Consider the following 21758-nt stretch of genomic DNA (forward strand, 5'->3'; position numbering starts at 1 on the left):
GGCTCCGCTGGGCTGTCGGACGGGTTCCGCTCCCGGAGCAGGGCCGGGGTTCTGCTGTATCGGACTCGGCGAACACCGTGAGCCGCGGTCACCGGGCTCCTTTTGTCCCCCACACCGCCCCGGGGTTGTTGTGCCCGTCGAGCCGGCCCTGCGGGGCCTTTCCTCGAGGAGCGTGTTTTCCTGAGCCCTTCCCGCGTGTCCTCCCGCCCTCACCCCGGGCACCGGAGCGCAGGGCTGGGCAAACTGCTCAGAACCGCCGTTCCACCGGGGCAGACGCTGCTGGGTGCGCAGAGCTGTGGAAGGGTCGGGCAGCAGGTGCCGTTCAGAGGCTCCCAAGGTACTGCTCTGCGTTAATCCTGCTCTCGCTAACGTGGTTATTCATGTGTTGGTTTCCAGCCCCGGGAAGAAGCACACAGAGGCTGTGCCTGGCTGGAAGCAGCTACTCGGCCCCATTAACCAAGCAGAGCCTGGAGAACGTCGGACATGAGGAGGGATTTGGTCTGGGTGAGATGGCTGCAGTCAAGGGCTCCTGGCTGGGTGAGGTCACTGAACTCCCCCGAGGGAAGCAGGTGTGTACCGACTCTTCTCGGCTGGAACAGACACCTAAAAGCAATTGAAGTGCACCTGAGATGCACCTTGAATTGCACCTTCGGTTTTTGTCTCTTGTTAACAATAAAAAAAACCCACCAAGGTGACTATAGCAAATATATAGCACTTTGAGTGTCTAAGGGAGATGAACTTTTACGGATGAGTATCTGTAAAAGTTCCAAAATCAGTGCTTTCTCTTTAACTCCTTTCAGTTTTAACACAGCTCTACCTTGCTGCTTTTGTTACCTTGCCCAATAAAAATTTGGAAAGAAATATAATATTCTTTATAAATTTACCCTCCAGCACCTGGCAGTGGATTCCTTGGTATTGTTTGCCCACAAATTGATTATTTTAGCCTCTTCCTATGAGTCAGTGGCCACGTGCTGATGCCAGGAAAGCACCTGGTTGTGTGGGTCACTTGAATGGTTTACCCGAGACAGCTGGGTTGAAATGTTAACAAAAATTGTCAACTGAATTTCCAGCAATCATTCAAACTTTTTTTTTTTTTTTTAATTCTAGGTAAAGGCAAAGCCTACGGCTCTTTTGCCTCAGACACCTCAGGCTGTACGGGTGCTCAGAAAAAGGTGGGTAGTGTCTTTCCTTCTTCACAGAGAGGTGTAAATCTTAAAGCTTAATTAAAGCAATTTGAATAGTAATAATATTATCCACTTGAAACTAGAAACATTTTGATGTTCTAGAATAATCTGTCCTAATGAATATATTCTCACTCTCTTTGCAATTGAAATAATTTGGTGCATGTTATTCTTTTTATCTTCTCCTTTAGCTTTGAAAGCTGTCTTGCAGAGATCAGGGCTCATCTCTTGTCTCAAGAGTTTCAGCCTCAGTGACTGGTTGAAATTAGGCTCAGTTACAAAAGTCTCTACTAGTAAGTTTCTGAGGAGAATCTTGGTTCCTATGGCATCCCAGCTCAGAATCTCTCTGGACTCTTACAGCACCGCATGTTTTCAGAGGCAGCTCAGTTTCATACAAATGCTCCTGCCATCCTGTTCTCCTTGCTCCTTTACAGGCTCCACAGTGACCACTGAATTAGCTGGCACTGAGCCCTCACAGGACCAGGGTCTTGAGAAGAAAGTCAGGCTGGCCTTAAAGCAGATTGGCTTTTCTTAAGTGCTCAGATCCTGCCCCTTACAAAGCCCAGGCTGTGGAGTGTGAACTGCAGATACATTAGAGTTCAGAGCAATCTGGACACTCATCATTGTCAGATTTTTTTCTCCTCTCACACAATTTCCTAACAATGCTCTCGTCCTCCACTGCTTTCTTCTGCTGACAAGCAGTATTGTGTCTTTTGGAGTGATGAAAGGCAAAGGCACTGAACAGCATCATCAACACATGGCAGTTCCTTTCATTTTTAATTAAATATATGACAGCCAATGGACCAGTAATGTACCTAAATAAACCACATTCATAGAACAAAGGAAGAAGACACTCTTGAGCACTAGGTTTAATACACAGTGGGTATCCAATGGATACAACAGAAAAGTTAATTCATTCAGAATTGTAAGGAAGCAACAGTTGTGCATTTTGATTTTTTTGCTCAGTTTCACCAGGTACAAACATTTGAACCAGGCCTCAGCATCAGGCAGGTCCATGGACAGAGTAAAAGGAGACACTTGCTCATTATAACTGAGGGTATTTTCATTGCAAAACAAGGAAATACATATTTAATTAGCTTAAAAACTTTTTTTTTTTTAAACAAGAAAAGAGTTACAGAGAGGATCAGTGACAATTACATGAAATCAAAAGAGTCTGCTAAAGCAGAAGTGTTTCAGTTCAGCAGAGTATCTCCCTCATTCCTTAAGTGCTCTCTTCTCCTTCAGCCCCCATGTTGCTTTTCATCTATTCCTGATGACTATTGCCCTCTGTGCTTCATCCACATACATGGTTGTCCTGGAGACCAGCTGTTTCCCTACTTTTAATTCTCTTTTTCCAGCACAAGCTGTCCTCTAACACCTGAGCTGTGGCACACTCCTCCCTAAACAGTCTCAAGGAAATGTCTTTTCTATGGTAGTGCCTGACTGCAGTGCCCTCTAGCTCTTGCCCTACTGGTAATTAATTGCCTTCTTCAGGTAATGAGAGGGAATTGACTCACAGCTCCAAGACTTTTCTTCCCACTCATCTTTTGCAGAGACCAGAGTGACAGCAGCAGAAGCCTAGCCAAGCTGGGTAGGATTCAGTGCTGAAGAGGATAATTTCAGTAGGAAGGTGCAGGGAAACAGCAGCCATGGTGCAGATGAATTATCTGCAGTGTGCTGATTGCCACAAATATCAGTGCAAAACTTTCTTGGCTTGGTCTAGATGAGAAAGTCTGATGCTTCTGGGTGTTAAACATCATCCAAGTAGATGCCAATCCTTATGAGCAATTCCTCCCACAGATTTTGTAAAATGGAAGCACTGGTGGGAAGTTGCTCACCAATTTGCTCTTATCTGCTCCAGAGAACATGGACACCTGGCACTGCTGGGCCACTGGAGGACAGGGCAGCCTCCAGCCAGGAAGGAAACCACACACAGCTCAGGTGGAGGGTTCCTTTGTTGGCACAGTCTCTGCAGGGAGCTACTGAGTCGTGTTTGTGCTCTGCTTGCCAAGCTTTGCAATATTAAAGGAAATGTAGTAGTGAAAACATGAAGAGTCTGAGTGGGCCAACAGCTACAGAGCACAAGGAGCCCCTCTGCAATATCCTTACATGCTATTAACTTCTCTACAGCTGGATTTTCATTTGAAAAATAGAACCCCATTCTGGTTTTCTGAGCAGAGTTGGTCACTGGCTGTATAATTTTATGTGGAGCTGAAGTTTCCTGGCTTGTTCCTTTGATCCAGCAAAGCTGGAAGGCTTGAGAGGCATCCTTGGAGCAGTCAAGCATTTCAGGGTATCCAACTTCCCTTTTTGCATTAAACCTTCATTAAAAATCTGCCACTTTGCCCTCCCTTCCTTTGCAGAATATTGATGTGATGTTTGCAGGCAACTCTCCTCAGCTCTGGATCTATGGCACCAGTTAAGTCCTTGCCACCAAAAAACGTTTTCAGGTCATGCATTATGCCTGTTGTTTCAGTTAGGGAAACTGAGGCTCAGACTGGTTTCAGACTTTCAGTTACAGGAACTGTTGGATTGTGCTCTGGTGCTCAAAGGATACTTTTTACTCTTTGATCCTTACTGAGGGGAAAATGTTACTTTTCAGCTCACAAAATCTTGAAGAGACTGAAGCTTGTAGGCAAAGCTGACGTTACTCTAACAGGGGTGTTATTCCTTTTAATGTTCTGCCTTAGGCATTTACCTTGCTGGTGGCCTGACTCAAAATCTTATGTGAGGCTTTCTGCAATTGCCCAGTTAAGAGTTCCCTCTTTCACCTGGGAATGGTGACAGATTTCAGCAAGCTGAGCTTTTCTGTCAGCCTGGCCTGGTTCCATTCATCTCCTTATTGCTGGGAAATTGAAATATTTTTATCCTGGTTTGGGCTGAGGTACAGCTTGCTGAGGGTCTGTGAGCAGTGAGAACAGAGGTTACCTCTGCAGTGTGAAACAGCTTTGATGCAGTGTGGATCTTGTTAGTTTGGGATGCAGCAGGTGAGACTCCAGAAACTGCTCAACTTGTGGAAGCACTGGTTTGGAAAACCCAAACTTTTGGGGTCTCGAGGCAGATAAAACCAAGCCATTGGTTGTTATTAGCCATGATGTAGTTGTGCCAAAGTCTCAGACTAGAGCCCAACTGCTTGGCTTGGATTACAGTGAGAGGCTGGGATCTGCTCCAGCTGAGATGGGAGTTCCCCAGCTCCACTGTCTCCCCAGCATGGCAGCTGATTTCTGGGGACAAGGCTTTCTGAGACCTCACATGTGTCATCTGTCCCCTTCTGCTCTACTCCCACCTTGCCAACAGGGTCAGAATCTTGAGTGCTTTTTGTCACTTGGGTCAAGATTTTAGTGACAGAAGCTTTCACTACATGGGCATTGGAAAGGAAGCAGATGTGGTGAGTGGTACTGCCATGTGAAACAACTTCCCAAGGACAGCAGCACTAAATGGGGAGTTAAAGAGCAAAGCCTCACTCCCCTAACAACCAAGGCTGTATTTACAGCCCCTCTTAGTTTTGCATCTAGAAGGAAGATTAGCAAATGTTACACAGAAAACAGATCTTGAAATAAGTTCATAGGAACACAAATTCTTGGGAAACAGGAATAAGAGAAAAATACATTTCAAATGACTGCAAAAAAGTATAATTTGTCAAGTTTTGCAATCTTATGAAAACAATTTAAAAGTGACACAAAAATATATATAAGTTTGAAAAATACTTAAAAGAAAAAAGTACAGATCTCACAATACCAAAACAAATTGACGTATGGTTAAAAAGAAAAAAAGAAAAGACATTGAATAACACCGTATTGGCAGTAAAAGTAAACCTCTCCAGGCAGTTGTGTTCTGTCAGTTAAAGTGTCAGTTTGTGGATCAAGGATCCATCTCTAACGTGCTCACAAGGACAACATGAACTCTGAGCATTAGCAGAACCTCATAGCAGCGACTCAAATCCGAGAGCAAAGTGTACAAGGGAAGAGAGCAGCGAGTTACTGTGCTCTGAGGCCTGAAATGTCCCAGCCTGCATGGCCATGGGCTCATCTTCCTTCTACTCTTTTCTAAGTCCCTTCTAAGGGAAGATTTGTCAAAGAACTGTGATGAGCAGTGGGCTATGGCATAGACAACTGTTGCTCTTGAGTGCCTGGCTGTGAGGCAAACCGTGACCTTCAGCTTCTTGAGCTGGTCTGGAGTGTCACAGGTGAAGACCAGCTCAGTGGGACTCTCCTCTCACCTGTGTCACACAGACTGCAATAATGCTGCTGATGGGACTGGGACTGCACTGGTAAGTGCTTCTGGGAGTCAGATGGGAATAGGGCCTTCTGCTTCTGAGAACAGGGGGAAAATATTGGGGTGGAACAAAAGGTGCTATTTCCTGGGACTGCCCTTCAGAGGGTGCCTGGAGACTTCCCACCTCCAATTCCAGCAGCTGTGCTGCAGTGAGCTTCCTGTGAAGGGAGATTATGATGCTACTGAGCACAGCTTGTGATGACACAGACTGAGGATGGGCAGAACAGCTCCAGTCCCTTCCTGGGACTTGCACAAGGGGGTACAGCTGCTCGGGACTAGGGCCTAGCAGAGTATAGTATGCAGAGGGAAATACTCTGGCTTTGTAGCCCTTCCCTACAAAACAGAACACTGCTAAAAAAGGCGGTGAAGGACTGGAATGAAGATGCGTAGCCCTTTGTGAACAAACCTCGTGCCTTGTTGCACAGGTTCCCTTTGAGAGAGAAGCTCTGTGTAGACAAGAACATATAACTGGTTCTACTGTCATCCCTGACCTTCTGAGGCTGGGTGGGCTGGCAGATCCTATGTACTGCCAATGGGGACAAAACAGACCTCTTGACTTTATTGGGAAAGTCTTACTTCCAAATGACCCACATAGAATTAGCAATGTTTCCATTAATGTGAGTCTTCTATTAAAAAGCCCTTAAGGGAGTGAATTAGCTTGAAAGGTCTTCTCTTGTTTCTCCATTTTTAATCACTGAAACAACGTCAGTTCCTTTTGTCTATCTCTCTGGTATTGTCCCCCAGCCTCTCTAACCAAAAGAATAACTCATCACTGCCTGTAGTCCCACTGAGCAGCCAATGCTGATTCAGGACTGGTGTTCTTGCAGACATTACAGGACCTCATGCAGTACAGCAAAAGGGAATTTTCTAAAAAGTGGGAAATAAATGTCACACTAGTGATCACACAACTAGGTCTTCAAGCTCATGGTCATTTGAGGCTCTCTGTGTGGTCTAAAATAAAAGGTTAAAAGATACATAATGTAATTGTCTTTGTTTTTTGTTTTCTTTTTATACAGAAATCATACACACAGAACTTCAACCTGAAACTTCATAACAAAAAAGTCCACTAAGTTAAGGAAAGCATTTTGTTGTGCAAAAAGTCCCTCCCCCCTCCCCTATTCACCTTCATCTACTGAGGGTCTCACACACACACATAAAGTTTCCTTCCAACGGGCGAGTTGGTAAGAAAGAGTCCTCCCTATGTACAGTGAGTTAGAGAGAAGCTGGGTACAGTGCTGGCAAGAGGCATTGCGTGATTGCCTCTATCTGGAAGTGTCCATGTTCTCCTCCTTAAAGTTACTGCAGTGCTCTATAACTTTCCTATGGATAAAACAAGGACAAGGAGAGAGGGTTTAGTTTAAAGCTTATTGCACCTCAGCTGTGGGACAGTAAGGTAAGAACTGTCCCAGAGGTGATTTCTGTGTAACCCTATCTTGTTTGTATCTGAGACACAAATTGTGTCAAAACCAGTAAACTCCACAAAAGCAGCTCCCAGCTTGGAATGTCAAGTTATGGTAGTGCATATCCAGATCCAGTTGTGACCATTCATTCATTACCCCCGCACCCAAAACCTCAGATGCTTTTAAATCCCACCAGGAAATACATTAATGCAAATGTTTGTCCTTCACTGTGCTGTCACCTGTCCCATCCCACACACTGTGTGTAACTGTGACTGTCTTCTGCAGGCTCCAATCCCTTACAGAATTTAGCAACCCTCAGCTGTGGGAATGCCTGCTGCCCACTCACCAGGTATGCCCAGATCTCTACCTCTCTCTTCCATTCATCCTGCAGGTATGAAATTAAGAGCTCTCACTTTGCCAGTGATCAGAAACTGCAGCTGGCTTTTACAGCTCTTAAAGGATGACTCCAAAGAAAAGTGTCACTGCAAGGTGGACTCTACCTTCTGAAAAATGCTCTCATTGTAACTGTGCAGTTGGCAGTTCAGTGACAGGGCAGTATGATTCTGAGGACAGGCAGCCCACCCAAGTACAGGGAAAAGTACAGATAACTGGAGACTGCTGGCCTAAGAACTGCAATTAGCCATGTGTCTCCCTTGCTCAAAAAGCCAATCTACAGCCCAGCTGCCTGGTAATGATCTGTGTGTACTGCCCACCTATGAACATCTCTAGTATTCTGTTTTCATCCTCTTTTTCCTCTGCTTCTCCTGTATTCAATTCATATCTCTTGTACACATCACTACAGGCCTTGCTTTGGTAGCCTCACTTTACGTGGAAGAATTAAAAACTAAACTCAGGCTAAACTGAGAGTTTGTGATGGTGCACTGGTGTCCTACCGGGCCATTTCCTTGGTCTCTTGTCGTGCTGAGGCCATTTTAATCATGTCCTTCAGGAGAGGAATCCCACCTTCTTTGATCAGCAGTGGGCAGTACTTGTCAGCTGCAGAAAAAAGAATAAATCAGGTCCTTGTGAACCCTCACACCAGTGTTGTACACTGGGTGGCAGGAGGGGAAGGAGGAGGAGGATCAAAACAGTGATGGAATTTCCTACACACCAAGTCTAATTAGCTTTATTTGGCTGTGCTGCCTGGACATTCCTGCATCATTCAAAGGTTTTCTCTACCTACGTAGTTTATCTTGCAAGACTTTTTCTGCTGACAGCCCCAGGTTCATGCCCTCAACTTCTGCAGTGCAGGGAATATGATTTCAAAAAGAGAACTTACGGTAGACAGACACCAGGTTATAGAGTGCCCAGGTGGCCCAGTGCTGGCTGACTGGGGAGATCCCTTGTGGAAGAAGTCGAAGGATTGGTTCAAATGACCTGCACAGAAATATTACAGAAGTTGTTAAAAATCCAAGAGCTACTTCTTTCAACACCTTTGCCACTCACAGCAATACAATACAGCAAGGGATCTGCTCACAGATATCACAGCAGTAAATCCATTGGCATTTCAAAGATTCTGGCACCAAGGCTAAGTCAGTGTCCCAGGGCAGTGTTGGCAGGATTACAGGCCCCACCACTTCAGCACAAACACACTGCTCAGACAAATAGCTGCAATGAAGGCAACTGAGCCCAGGAACTGATTTCCATCCTCCATTAGGCATTTCCTCACAAGAGTTGAAATCCAGCAGCACTGATCAGTTTGAGGAAGGATAAAGCCAAACTATGCCCAGGCAAAGCTGGCTGCACACCTGCAAGGGTTCCTGTGTTTCTTCTGACAACTATACTGTCTATACTGTAAAAAGGCATGGGAATGCCAGTTCTGGATCCCTGCCAAGCACTAAGGGAATTCTGAGTACCTGATAACCTCTTACAGGAAGGGGTTTACAGGATTCCAGCAGTTGTATTAACCTTTGAAGGATTTCTGGTACCTGTGTTTAAATATGTGCCAGAGAAGAGTGGAAGCATGTGGCTTTGGGAAGCAAACAGACTTAAAAGGACAGGTTGCAAAGGACAGCAGTATCAGAGGGAAATGCTTAGGCAGTCCCAGACTGACCATGGTTTTCCTGAACTACTCAATTTCAGCAGCAACTTGCAGGAGAAATTCTTGCTGGGCTGCCAAACTTCTCCCATAGGAAGTGCCAGGTAAGGTGTCTAATTTCAGCATCTTATGTAACATGTTTCAAAGGAAGATGTAAAACCCTCACTAAAGAATATGTCCCTGAATATGTTTCTCTTTCACTCTGAACAGAGCCTCCATGCTAGGCTCTTTCTCTTCCTTTCTCTCTGCTGGTGTTTCCTTCCTGTGACAATCCTGGCTCCCCTGTAACTGGGCCAATCTTTTCCACTGCTCACCTGTAATTGATATTTCTCCTGGAGTTGATATCCCAGCTCTGGATGGCTGCCCACATCCTTTTCACAACTTCTTCTCTGTGAGGCTCACAGATCCCCCAGGCCTCTAAACCATCAAACATGATATGGGAGAGCACTCCACAGGCATTATACGACACCTCAATCCCATCAGCTTTGCTCTCCAGCAGGTTGCTGCCAAGAGAGAAGAGATCACTTAGAGCTGCTGATGCAGTAAAGATTCACAAGTGTCCAGGTGATTCAGGAGAAGAGATCAGAGCCAGCTGGTCACCAGCCAGGCACTCACCTGAACACACTGATGAACTGGGAGGTCATGAGCTGCGGGCGGAGCTCCTTCACTTCTGCCACGTTGCCCAGGAGGCCCAGCATGTTGCGGTGCAGCTCCTGTTTCTCTGGGAACTCCTGGCCAGGCAAGGAACAGGATTATACACAGGTAGGACTCTGGTGATGCTGAGAACAAGCAACCCTGGGAAAAGGCTGTACAGCACATCTCGAAAGCTCAGTATTTTTGGGTAGTCAGCAATGGCTCCTTGGCAGGTGCCAAATGGTGCTAAAGGTATGTGTGAAAAGGGAGGATCAAAACCAGGCCCACTGTTCACTGCTGCTCTGCTTGAGGGGGCTGAGCAAAGATGGGCAAAGGGGAAGACGTGTTCACTGTAAGTTTCTCTGTTCTACTGGCTAGGTGGAATGATGTGAGAAAGAAGAACTTACACAAACTTTTTCTTTCTTGTGAAGTGTAGGAAGTAATGCTTGGAGAGGAGCAGAGCCAGGGGTCCTGCCCAGGCACCTGCACCTCCACTGCTCTTGTCAGCATCTCTCCAGAGACAATCAGACACTTACTTTCAAGCACTCCAAGAACAGTTTCATGCCACTGTAGTTTAGGAACATCTCACAGTTATCTGGGGTCTCATCAGTGATGTTCCAGAGGGCACTCCAGGAGAACTCCATCACCTGATCACACTGTAGGGAAAAGGACAGAATCAGAGCTTTGATAATGCAGGAGCCTGGTGCAAACCAATCACCTGTTTGCTCTCTGGCATCACCCTAGATGACTTCAGAGGTAAGAAAACCTTGTTGTTCACTTTCAACTTGTCAGTAAGTGGGTTTTTTGTTTAATATTTTTGCTTCCCTGTCACATTCCCCTGCCCTCACCCTGGAACAAGAAATTCTGCAGCATCAGCTGAGATGTCTTGTGTTTGTTGGAGAAGCTGAAGGCACTCTGGGCTGATTTCCATGCCTAAGTCAGACTGAAGAAAAAATACTCTATGTATATGGGTTTTTTTGGGAAACACTCACCGTTTTATCAGCCAGCTTCTTCTGAATCAACTTTAGCATTGTCTGTGGGCAAAGAAAGGGGAAGAGTGAGAAACAGTTCAAAAATCATGGAGCTAAAACTTAACCAGTCCTGCAGTATCACAGTAGTTATGTCAAATTTTCATCTTTTCCAGAGAACCTACTTGATAAATCTCTCTAAACCAGTGGGACTGGGTCATGTTCCAAGCTGTTAAGTGTTCACAGAGCTGAAGTATGCCACAGCCCTGGGCTGTTGAGTTTGCAGCTGAGTCAGTTTTGAGCTATATGGCGAGGTCTGGGGATGCACCACAGCAATAGCCTTTGCAGTTCTTGGAAAAGGTGAGGGATATGGGTTGAGTTGGGAAATTGATGCAAACTTGGGGAGAAGCAGAAGGAAACTCACAAGGTGGTATCAGATCTAGAAATAACCTGATGTGGTGAGGTCAGGTGCTAGGTTACAGTGCCTTCCTGCCCTCATACCAGCCTGTCTCTGAGATCATAACCTCCAGTGCTGGTAAGCAAGTAAAGGGGTGGGTTCCAGGAGAGCTCAGCATTGCTGGGACACTGGTTCCCTTCTGTGATATTGTGAGGTTGGATCAGGGCTGGAGGCATTTGATGGACAGCTGTAAGGGAATTGTCCTAGCCTGGGTTATGGGTAAGTGAGCACCTTGGGACCATACCAACCATGACAAACCCCATCTTGCCCACAGCTTCTTTGTGGTCGTTGTCCACCTGGCAGACCAGGGCATTGCAGAGGTGCACGGCGATGCGCTGGATGGACTCGTCCTGCCGGCTCTGGTTGAGGATGTTCAGCAGCAGCTCGTTCACTCGGCGGTACTGGAACTCCAGCTCCTCGGGAATGCTGAAGTTACACAGGGTCAGGCAGCAGTTCCGCTGGACCTGGGTCAAAAGGAAGCAAACACTGGGCCAAGAGGCTACAAAAGCACAGACCCCACCATCTCATGTTTCCTTGGTACTGAAAACATCTTCTTGCCTGACTACACCTACTGAGATTTCTGTTACCCTCGGATCTCATGCTGTGCCTTAGCCATGCTCCGTGACTGTCACTCCAGTCTCACAAGGCCACCCAATTATCCAGGGCCCATTGCTTTCCAAGTCAGTTCTTTACTGCCTATTGGCTCTCTACACAGCTGACTTCTAGTACAGATATTTGAGATGCTTCTTTCTATTGATTTAACATCCCCTCTACCCACAACAATTTCACCCCACAGTCAGTGCTGGGTATCTGTGTCACACACATGCTTTGACCACTGCTCATGGATAAAAAGGAGCACCCTGCATGTAATCCCCATTGCTGAGTGGAGACCAGGAGCAGACCTGGGCAGGCAGTAACTTCTCTGCCTTGTTTAACTCCCTGCAGGCAGAGGAAACCCAAATGCTGACACCAGGCTAAAGAATTGATACAGGGAAAGAGGACTGTAGGAACCAAAGGTGCCTGGGCTGCTCTTACCGTGACCTCCTGGTAGGACTCCATGCCATTCAGCACCACCTGGATGACCTGGCGCCGCAGCTTCACGCTCTGCTCCATGCGGTACTCGGAGTTGGTCAGGTAGAACAGCGCGGCGCTGCCCGTCACCTGGATGTTTTTGTCATCCTTGTGGCACTTGAGGGCTGTGATCACCAACTGCAGAGAAGCAACACGAAGCTTCAGTGCCACAGACTTGCTGCTAGTTCTTGGAGTGACTGTTAAAGCCCACAAGGAAAGTGTGGCCCAGGCGTTGCAGGAACGAAATGAAGGTACCCAGTTCCACTGTGCTACTGGAACATTCTCTGGAATGGCCTGATGTAGTGTCCCAGGGTGGAAAAAAAGACTGGGAGTGCAAAATTCCCCTTGTTAGGGTGAGGCCAAGGCTTACCTGGAGGGCTCTCAGCAGCTGGCTGCAGCGCTCGATGCGGGCAATGTCGAAAAGCAGGTTGATGGCCCGGGAAGTGATTTCCGGCCGGTGCTCGGTGTAAGCCTCGATGGCATTCAGGACTTGCTCTTCGTTCTTGTCTCCACTCACCTGGCGTGGAAGAGCAGAAAGAGTCAGGGGAGAAATTATGAAGGAGGAAAACCAACATGAGAAGGAAACTCTGAAAGGTCAAAGGGTATACCTTCCCTCTGCCCTGAGAGTAGATTCAGCCCAGGATGAGACAGAGGTTGAGCCACTTTTCAGTCAGAGGGATGAGAAAGGGCACCTTTGGGGCAGGAGGATGCTATTCAAAAGTTGGACTCCTATTGTCTTAAATCCTATTCTGTAGTCACAGACATCCTCCAGGAAGAATGATTTCTCCGCGCTTTTCTCCAATGTTTTTCAATCCTTATAAAAACTATGTGGGGTACAGGTCTTGCTTTCTGCCAGTTTTCTTGCATTATGAAGTAGTTATTGAAAGGTCACAGCTCAGTTGCCATACCCAAGACCCAAAGAACTCCACTCTAGTGGCAGTCAGGGTTCTCATGTTCTTTCAACTTCTAACAAGTTCCTACTGCCAATATTCCTGCAGCCTCCTTACCTTGTAGGCTGGGATATGGGTCAGGCGGCAGAGGGATGTTTCAAAAAGGCCCAAGAACTGCAGTGGTCGTTTCAGACCCCGGAACGGAGCAATGCTGCTCTTTGCTGGCTCAATGCTGGGGTGAAAACACAAGAGATTGCTCATGTTGGTACCATGTTTCTTCAGGTGTCTCCTGCCACAGAGATGGCTGCCCTCCATTCACTCTGACTGTACTGCTTCATACCCAGAGTGGTAAAAGCTACACTTCACTTTATACCAAGCAGCTGCTTATGAACATAACTCTAAATATTCATCCCAAGTCATCCTGAGTGAAAGGTGAACATGCTGAATGGAACCAGCAGTAAGAATTACTGCAGACAGGATGAAGCTTTCCCAGGTAAAATCTGTACTGGAAATTCACTAGCTGGGATGAAAATTTCCTCATAAAGGGCTGTGGGTTTCACTCATCCAATGTATTTGTAATATGATAGACATGCTATGTCTGCTTCTGTGGGCATGCATGAACACTGTTTTGGCTGCCATGTTCCTTATTGACCAAGAGCCAGTGCATTTTCACCAGCTCTGGTGAAAAGGAGCCAGTACTGTCTCACTTTTTTGATTCTGTTCAGGAAGTGCTTAATAGGATTGGCTGATGTGGAAAACCAGACCTCTAGGTATGCCTCTGCTAAGGGGCACCAGGATTTCCAAGGGTTGATCTGCCCAGTATTCAGGTCAAATCTGAAACAGGCCTTTAGATTCCAAGATCCTAAAACACACAGCCCTCCTATGAGTGCTGATGTATTGACTCAGTGTATAAATGTTCTGTCAGAAGAGCCTGGATTTCCACAAGGGTAAGAGTATTTTGTGTAGGAAATGTGTAAAGGGCTTTGGAGTCCTTTCAGGAGAAAATCCAGAAGAAGATTCCCTGGGAGAATGTGTGTGTGGAAAAGAACTGAAATACTTCAGATATGCATGGCAGGCAGATGGGATGAATTCTTTATTACTCTTACAAGTCCTTACATGTGTTGCATACAGCAATCACAGCTGATTCTCACACCAGTCTCTACTGTCAGGGCAACCTGGCAAGAGTTGTATCCTGCTTTTTAGTACTGATTAGACGTACATAATTTGGGAACTCAGAAGAGGGAACTGTTCTTAATTCACCTTTGACTGATCTATCCACCCAAGCAGACCTCAGTAACTGCTGTTCCCTTACCTTGTCTGGCCCATCTTCTCCTCCATGCTGGGGATAGTGCAGTTCTCCAGCATGGTGTGCCCTGAGATGTCGAGCGAAGTGAGGTTCACCAGGTTTTCCACAAACAAGTTTAGAACCCGCCGGGTCAGCTTGAACTTGTAATAACTGGACAGATGGTCTCGCGAGATATCCAGGTGCCTGCAAGGGATAGAGAGCATCTCACAGCCTGGAAAGCATTAGCTGGGGCTTCTGCCTCCCTACCAGAGCCAAGTGTGATTATTATTTATCATTAGTTCCTTCCCAAGATACAGGAATGTGGTTCTGTAGGTTCTGGCAGCAGCAGCTGGTCCTGTGTCTAACCAAAGCACACAAGCATCTGGTAGAGGGCTACTTGGAATGGACCACAGTGAATCATCTAGCCACACATCACAAAGGAAATTGCTCCAGGCTCAGAAACTGCCTTTTCCAAACTCCATCACAGCAGCCACCTGAGCATTTCTACCCAGAGATTAAGATGCACCAGAAGATCTGTGCATTCCCAGAAACATATCTTGCCTCATCCCACAAATTAAGCTGCACAGGTTTTTGTCTGCTTCCCCCATCTTATAATTTTTCCACCCCAGGCTATCACATTATCCTGATTTCTTTCAGGTATCTAAATGCTTATGCTTTGAGGAAATCTTGCTGCTAAGGGAGTGGTGGGACAAACTGACCAGCACTGTGTGCAGGTGGAGTTCCTTACAGGACAGAGAGACTTTGCTGGCTCGTACCGAAGACTGGAGCAAACATCCCACTCACAAAAGTGTCTCCTACCTGTTGCACACCAAGTGGGGGTGATGGGGTGACATACGTGTTGTTTTTTGGTTTTTCCAATGGGAAGTTTCTGCTAAGTGGTGTCTTCTTACAAGCAAAATTCAGGCTGGCTTTAGACGTGTCAGATGTGTATGGTGATGAGTAGATATATACAATGAGTGAGCCTGTTCACAGGAAGGCTTATAAGCTGAACCCAGCAGTGAGTGCCTCTCTGAGAGCAGGCAAGAAGACCATTCCTGAAAGACCTTTCCCTATCAGCTACAGAAGGATAAAGAAGGAAGAACAGATCTGCTGACCTGAGCTTGCGAAGCTGTGCAATCACTTGGATGTGCTCCTCTGAAAGGTCCATGTTGTAAAGCACTAAGGAAACCAGACTGTCCTTCCACTGGGTCAGGAATCCCACATCATTCAGCTGGATCCCAGAAAGGTCCAGAGCTGCCAGGGAGGCCAGGGGCCGCAGCAGTGTCTCCACGTTTACCCCCTCGATCAGGCGGCCCAGGTTCAGGATGCGCAGGCGGCTGAAGCCTTCAAAAGTGAAGTCCTTGACCAAGACCTGGCGAGTGGGGTTCACCAGGCAGTCGTCCTCACAGCCCCCGGGGTTCTCCTCCTCGTAGAAGATATTGCTGCAGCCAAAGAGGCTCAGGGAGATCAGTGTGTGGCTGAAGCTCACCAAGGTTTGCAGGCTCTTGGCTGTCAGCTTCTCACAGTTAGTCAGGTAGAGCTCAATAAGATCCTGAAAAAAAGGGAAATCAAGGTTAAAGACAGGTAAAGTGCCCACCCTGTTTGCCCCACACCTCCCACTGGGACAGCCTGAAACCATGTATCACCCAACTTGACCAGTGTCCTATGCCATTCCCAACAGTGGCTTTGGGAGCTGAGAAGGGAGAAGCTGAGGTTAGTCCAAAGAAGGCTTGGACAACAAAGGATGGAGCCTTGGGAATCTCTGGGTGTCTGGGATTCCAGCTGGTGCCCGTGCAGCAATGCTGCTACACAATGTGGCAGCTGTCAGTGCAACCCCACCTGCTTCCTGATGGCCTCCAGGTCCTGGTCCTGCACAATGTGTTCCCGCAGGTGGATCCGAGCTAGCCTGGTGCTCCGTGGGTCTGAGAAGAGGGTGAAGAAGCTTTCATGGGGTTCAAAGATGCTGTCTGTCTTCACCAGTTCCACGTACCTGTGTGGGGCAATGGTGTTAGCACAGCACAGGCTCAGCCACAGCTCTGGCACCTGCACTGCTGACAAGGAAGCGTGACAGAGTTGTGAGCACACACCAACCCACCCCCTCCCAGTATCACCCAGACCAGCCTTTGGGGCAAAGGAGCTCACCACCTCTTCTGGCACAGAACCAACAGATCCCTAGGAAAATCTTGGGCAAAGGTTTGTGCAGGACTCAGTGTGTGTGAGCAAACTGGATTCTGGCAAGCACAGACTCCAGGAATTTTTTCCCTAGCTGTTTAAACTTAATAATTAGATTGTTTTGCCCCGCCATTTTTCAGAAAATTAGCTGGCCAGAATTCTCTGCCAGACATTGTGAGCACAAGTTCAGCCAAGAGAGACTGTGACAGCCAAATTACATAAATCCCTGGAAACAAGTTGCTTTATAAAACTATGGGAGCAGCAGCCTTAAAATGTAACATCTGTTAGCACTTTGGACTCTTATTTCTCTGCTTGGACAGAGTGTTGTAATGCTTCAGTGACAGGAAATGGGAAGGCTTCTTTGTTGCTCACTGACATTCTAGGAAGAAGCAGTGACTGTTTCACTCTGGGTTTACTCTTTTCATTTCCATTTTTACAGCATCTCGTTGAGCTCTGACTAACTTGGAAAGGGTAACTACTACAGAAACTAGAATGACAGCAGTACAAAAGGGAACACTTCCTTCTGAAGTTCGTGCAAACTCTTATTTGCCAATATGATCAGTTGGAGAACTGTACTCCCCCTTCTCTGAGCTCCCAGCTCCTTCCCAAACCAGGCCTGGAACGTACTCGTTGACAAGCTTGTCACAGATCTCGCTTGGCAGGAAGATGTCGGGGTGGAGCCGGAGCGTTTCGTTGTCCAGGAGGTAGCAGAGAGTCCCCTCCAGGTTGCGAAGGCAGTAATCAGTGCACAAGGTCATCAGCGACTCCGGACTGTCAGATGCCATCTTGAGGGAATTTATGGGAAGGGGAAGAGCAGAAGGAAGCGTTTGATGCAGGAGATCCTTCCCTCAAATGAAGTCCTGGGATGAATTTATGGGGCCATCAGGATAGCTGTAAGCAGAGAAGGGAAAAAAGATGCATTGAGAAAGGCACAACTGCAAGTGTCCCACAAAGCTGTCACACCAGCAGGATGTTGTATTTACAGCTCATCACTTGCTGACCTCAAAAGGACCTGCAGCAGTTTGGCCCCTCTGGCAGTGTGCCCTTAATTCCTTGGTATTCCCACTCCAAAGGGATACTGTGAGAATGAATTAGTGTGATGTGTTTGGAAATGAGACTACACAGCAAAATGTTTCCTCATTGCAGAGTTATCTGGCTGACAAAGGCCCTCAGAAAGGGAAGTGGTAGAAGCCACGTTGCTTGGTTTCCTTCAGGGTGGGTTGGATAAGCCAGCAGAACATTTACTGTCAGCATAGTCCTTTCTAAGGCACTGGTGGGATCTGTGGCCCTGTATCTCCTGCCTGTCATTCTCTTTGCCAACATTCCAAGTCAAGTTTCATTTTCAAGCTCAGTGTTTCTCTGTAGTGCCAAGCCAGAAGCTTCATGCAAGTCCTTGAACTAGAGCGTGAAGTGGATCAGAAGCCAGAGGGAAACACACAGACTGGTCTGGGATCCCCCAGTGCAGTGTAAAGACAAGGACTGTGATTGTGCTGGACACCTCTACATCCAGCTCACCTTCACCACCCCAAATCTGTCACAAAGACTGACTAAACTGGAAAAAGGCAAAGTGCTTTTGCCCTTCTTCATTTTTAGAACAGGATAAAGGATGGGTGAGGCAGACAAGAGGGGGAAGCTATCCCTTTTTTCTGATTTGAAATGACCTGATTGCTCTGGTATCAAGACTTGCTCAGTAGGGCCCCAAGGGGCTTATCAGAGAAGCTAGCTTGAAGACCAGTAGTGACATTTCACTGTCAAAGGGTCAAATCACATTACAAGCAAACCTAAACTTTTCTAAATATTTCCACAGACACAAAAAATTGTGTTGAAATATTTATTTTTGATATGTCTTATCAAAAGTCTGTCCCTGCTGGCCCTGAGGACACTGATGCTGTGGAGGTAGTTGTTATTCTTTGCACCACAGCTGAGCAGCCATTGCTGGAGAAGTTGTTGCAAAATGTCCTGAACCATATTCTGTTTCTGATCTTTATCCTGCAGCTGCAAATAGCAGGACACTTGTGTGTCACCAGCTCTCTGCTTCTCTAAAGCCTCTGCTGCTCTCTTTCCTTCATTCCTATGGTATCAGTACAAGACAGAAGAGTTTAACTCTCATTCCTCAGCTTATTCACTCTAATCATTCTAAAAGGTAATGCTGAGGCAAAAAACCCCAAAACTTCAGCAGTCATACAAATTATACTTTAAACTCTCTCCAATCATGGTGTTAAGGATGGAACTTGCTATTTTGGTCACTGAGTGCTGACAGGGGGTCACAAGAACATAAAACTGAGACTTCTCAATAGTGCCACAATAGCTCCATTGAGGTGCATGAGGTCCAATCAATGAAAATAGAGAGTTTTCAACTTTGATAAAGGAGGAGCTCCAGAATCCACAAGGTGAGAAGTCAAGGCTGAAATGTGCCACTGAGTGCACAGTATTGTCTCCCTGGCTGGGAGGTCCTGGCAAAGGGAATGCAGGTGGGAGGAAGCTGTCCTGTGTCTGCTTTGGAGATGAATCGGCCTCACCTCCAGAACAAGTCCCTCTTGCAGATTTTGCCTGAAGCTTGGTGGAGAGAATCTTTCCAGAAAGGCAAGATCAACAGGAAGATCTGAGCCAGCTGGGAAGCGTGTTCTGCTGTCCCTACCAGTTCCCCTGTGCCATCAGACAGGAGGTCCCTGCAGCCAGTGTTCTTCCACTGTTTACTACTGACAGCCAGAGAACTCGAAAACAAATTCCCATTGACAATCTATTGTCACGTGCAGCTGGAAACGGCCAGTGCTTGGGACTTGTCCAAGCAGCTCCGAGCACCAGAGGGCAAGGACTGCCTTCCTGTGGCTCTGACAAGCCTCTGTTCCCTCTCTGCTGAGACCAGCACAATGCAGCTGGCTGATCTCAGCCCTGAAGAAATCAGCTGCCCTTTAACTTCTGAGCTCCCCGTGATCCACCAACACAATCCCATGCAGAAGTTTAATACCAAGAATGGTTACACTGTCCCACTGAAGTAAGACCAAAGAAAAGCTTTCATCCTTCTGATTTATTACAGATATCTGAGCAGCTGCTGTGACCTTTTCTCCAGGAGACAACACAAGCTGGCCTCTCCCTCCTTAGACTGAACACATGACACCTCAGCAGCAGAGAGGCAAGTAGAAGTGCCAATAGCTGCTCTGATCAATACTGTCTCTAGTCATAACCTCGATGGGTGAGAAAAAGAAAAGAACTGGAGAGGCTGGAAAATCATTAACATTTGCCTAATTGTTGTCCTCAGGAAGCTTCACACAGGATGAAGCTGCCTAGTGACTGCCACCAGTGCTTTTCCAGCAATGAGCTGCCTGGTGCCGTGTGAGTTTTGGTAAAGACAGATGCATGAAAGATGTTGAAAATTCAAGAGCAAGAACTGAGATTGACCAGAACTTCAGCTGCCAGTATTTTTTCCAATTTATTTCTCTGACAGGTTTGCTTCCATCTTAGTGCACCAAGGAACTGAGTTCCTCAGAGCCTCGGGATCAGGCACACAAAAGCCCTTTCCATGGGAACACAGCCTGTCTGTGCAGGAACAGCACCCTCGTGCCATGCACAGACCCAAAACCAGGTGCAGTACAGGCAGCTCTACTCGCCCCCTCCCCAGCATCCAGGACCCACCTGCCTCTTTGCAAACACTGCTCATTTCCAGGCTGCATCTGCACTACTACAGCACTCCAGGCTGCACTGGCACGTGGGGCTGGGGACCTCTCCTGGGGCTGCCAGTGCCAATATCCTCTCCCTTGGACTTCAGACCCATCATCTCTCCCAGCCTCTCTCCAGGCAGTGCCCGGAGGCAAGCCAAGCCTGACTCACCGTGGCTCCACGCCAACCACACAACGTTTACGCTGTTGCTACAAAAATGATTGGCAAAGCTGACTGTTCCAGCATCAGGGACTCATCCAAGGAGAGGGCAAACAATATGCACTGACATGAGCTGATTGCAGCGACTTCAGAATTACAAATGTAATGTAAATGCAGAGTTTGGCACAGGTTATGCTCTGAAGAGAAACTGCACTGTCACTTTAGCTGGCGTCCTGCAGCTGCAAGTCACTGTGATTTTATTAATTGATGGGTCATCGCTGCCTCTGTGGGGAAACACCATCCCTTCCTACACTAGGGAAAGTGAAGTAGGAGGAGATGGAACTATCCTCTGCCCCGGCAATGCCTGCAACTCCCGAACTTGTCAGCCAGACTGACACTGTACATGAGACAGCTCGCACTCGCCGGGGAACGCGTTGATCTTTACCTGCCCGCACTAAAGATGCTCCTTCAGCTCACTGAATTAAATTACATCACGGATTTTCACTCCATAGGTCACCTGCCCAAGAAGCCTACCTGGAGTCCCTGGTCACGGCTCTCAGGGCGCTGGGGCTCCATCAGCCCGCGATGGTCTCGACCAAGCCCGCGGGCAGCGCTGGCCCCGAACGCGAGCCCTCCCTCGTCCCCAAGGCACTCAGAGGTCACCTCGCCGGGCAGCGCCGGAGCTGCTGCCGCGGGCCGGAGCCCTGCCCGGCGGGGCCCGGCAGTCCCGGGGAGGCGATGGGGACTGCGCCGGGGGCACCGTCCGGCACTGCCGGGGGCGGCGGTTCCTCCCCCCGCCCGGGCGGGCAGGCCTGTTGCCCCGGGTCGGGCTGGGGAGGGGGGCACCGGTACTCACCTGGCGCCATGGGGGACTGGTCCCGGCTGGTCCCGGCTCCCCGGGGCGGGCCGGGGTCCGCGTCCTGCTCGGGCCCGCTCCCCCCGCCGCAGCCTCGGCTGTCAACAAACCGGCCGTCACTTCCTCCGCCCGCGCCGGAAGCGCCAGCGAGTCCTTCCCCGGAAACACCGGCCCGGCCGGAACGCTCGGTCAGCGGGGACCCGCTGGGGACGGGGACGTTCAGTGACGTCACAGGGTCGTGACGCCACGCGGCGGAGGCACTGACGTCACCGCGCGGGGCAGAGCTTGGCCGCGGCGTCCCGGCAGCCGCAGAGCCAGGGTCCAGCCGCGCCTCCTCACAGAGCGGGGCCATTCCCGCGGGCCCCGCTCACGGTTGCCATTGGCATGGGCTGGAGCGTGCCCGGGACAGCGCGACCACCCCGCGGGTCTCCTCAGTGCTTGGGGGACCGGCTGCTCCAGCCCGCGGGGTCTCTCCTGGCGCTTGGTGCCTGGGGAGGGACCCACGCCGTGTCCCGCAGGCCGGGGGTCGCGGGGAGCCGGGACAGGGCAGGGACCGGGCCCGCGGGGCTCCGGGAGCGCCCCGAGCCGGGCAGGGGGCGGGGCTTAGGAACGGCGAATGCGACGGGCAGGGGCGGGGCTTGGCGCGATGGGCGGGGCGGAGCCGGGCGGAGCTTTGACGCGAAGGGGGCGGGGCCAAGCGCTCAGGAAAGGCGCCC

General features: G+C 48.6%; 1 protein-coding gene and 1 long non-coding RNA gene across 3 annotated transcripts; one reads left to right on the plus strand and one right to left on the minus strand.

The window, feature by feature from the left end:
• Nucleotides 1-445: 445 nt before the first annotated feature.
• On the plus strand, nt 446-2297 carry LOC121357570. The gene is made up of 2 exons (XR_005955749.1): nt 446-569; nt 1108-2297. It is a non-coding gene; the product is annotated as an uncharacterized LOC121357570 (long non-coding RNA).
• On the minus strand, nt 476-21584 carry ZER1 (zyg-11 related cell cycle regulator). 2 transcript variants are annotated; one of them, XR_005955748.1, is made up of 17 exons: nt 21043-21584; nt 16998-17261; nt 16038-16188; nt 15314-15750; nt 14226-14402; nt 13031-13145; nt 12394-12540; nt 11988-12161; nt 11201-11416; nt 10520-10561; nt 10064-10183; nt 9510-9625; nt 9209-9397; nt 8136-8233; nt 7750-7852; nt 6580-6776; nt 476-603 (listed from the first exon to the last, which is right to left on the minus strand). XR_005955748.1 is itself a non-coding variant. In XM_041475000.1 (16 exons), exons 2-16 carry the CDS (start codon nt 17153-17155, stop codon nt 6719-6721), a joined length of 2301 nt encoding a protein of 766 aa, XP_041330934.1. In that variant the 5' UTR covers nt 17156-17261; nt 21043-21584; the 3' UTR covers nt 1940-6718. The 2 variants fall into 2 exon arrangements, 1 of the variants encoding a protein (XP_041330934.1); XM_041475000.1 differs by lacking the exon at nt 476-603 and having other exon boundaries at nt 1940-6776.
• Nucleotides 21585-21758: the final 174 nt, after the last annotated feature.

This window comes from Pyrgilauda ruficollis, unplaced genomic scaffold (assembly GCF_017590135.1).
Source record: "Pyrgilauda ruficollis isolate IOZ18807 unplaced genomic scaffold, ASM1759013v1 scaffold34, whole genome shotgun sequence".
Classification (NCBI taxonomy): Eukaryota; Metazoa; Chordata; class Aves; order Passeriformes; family Passeridae; genus Pyrgilauda; species Pyrgilauda ruficollis.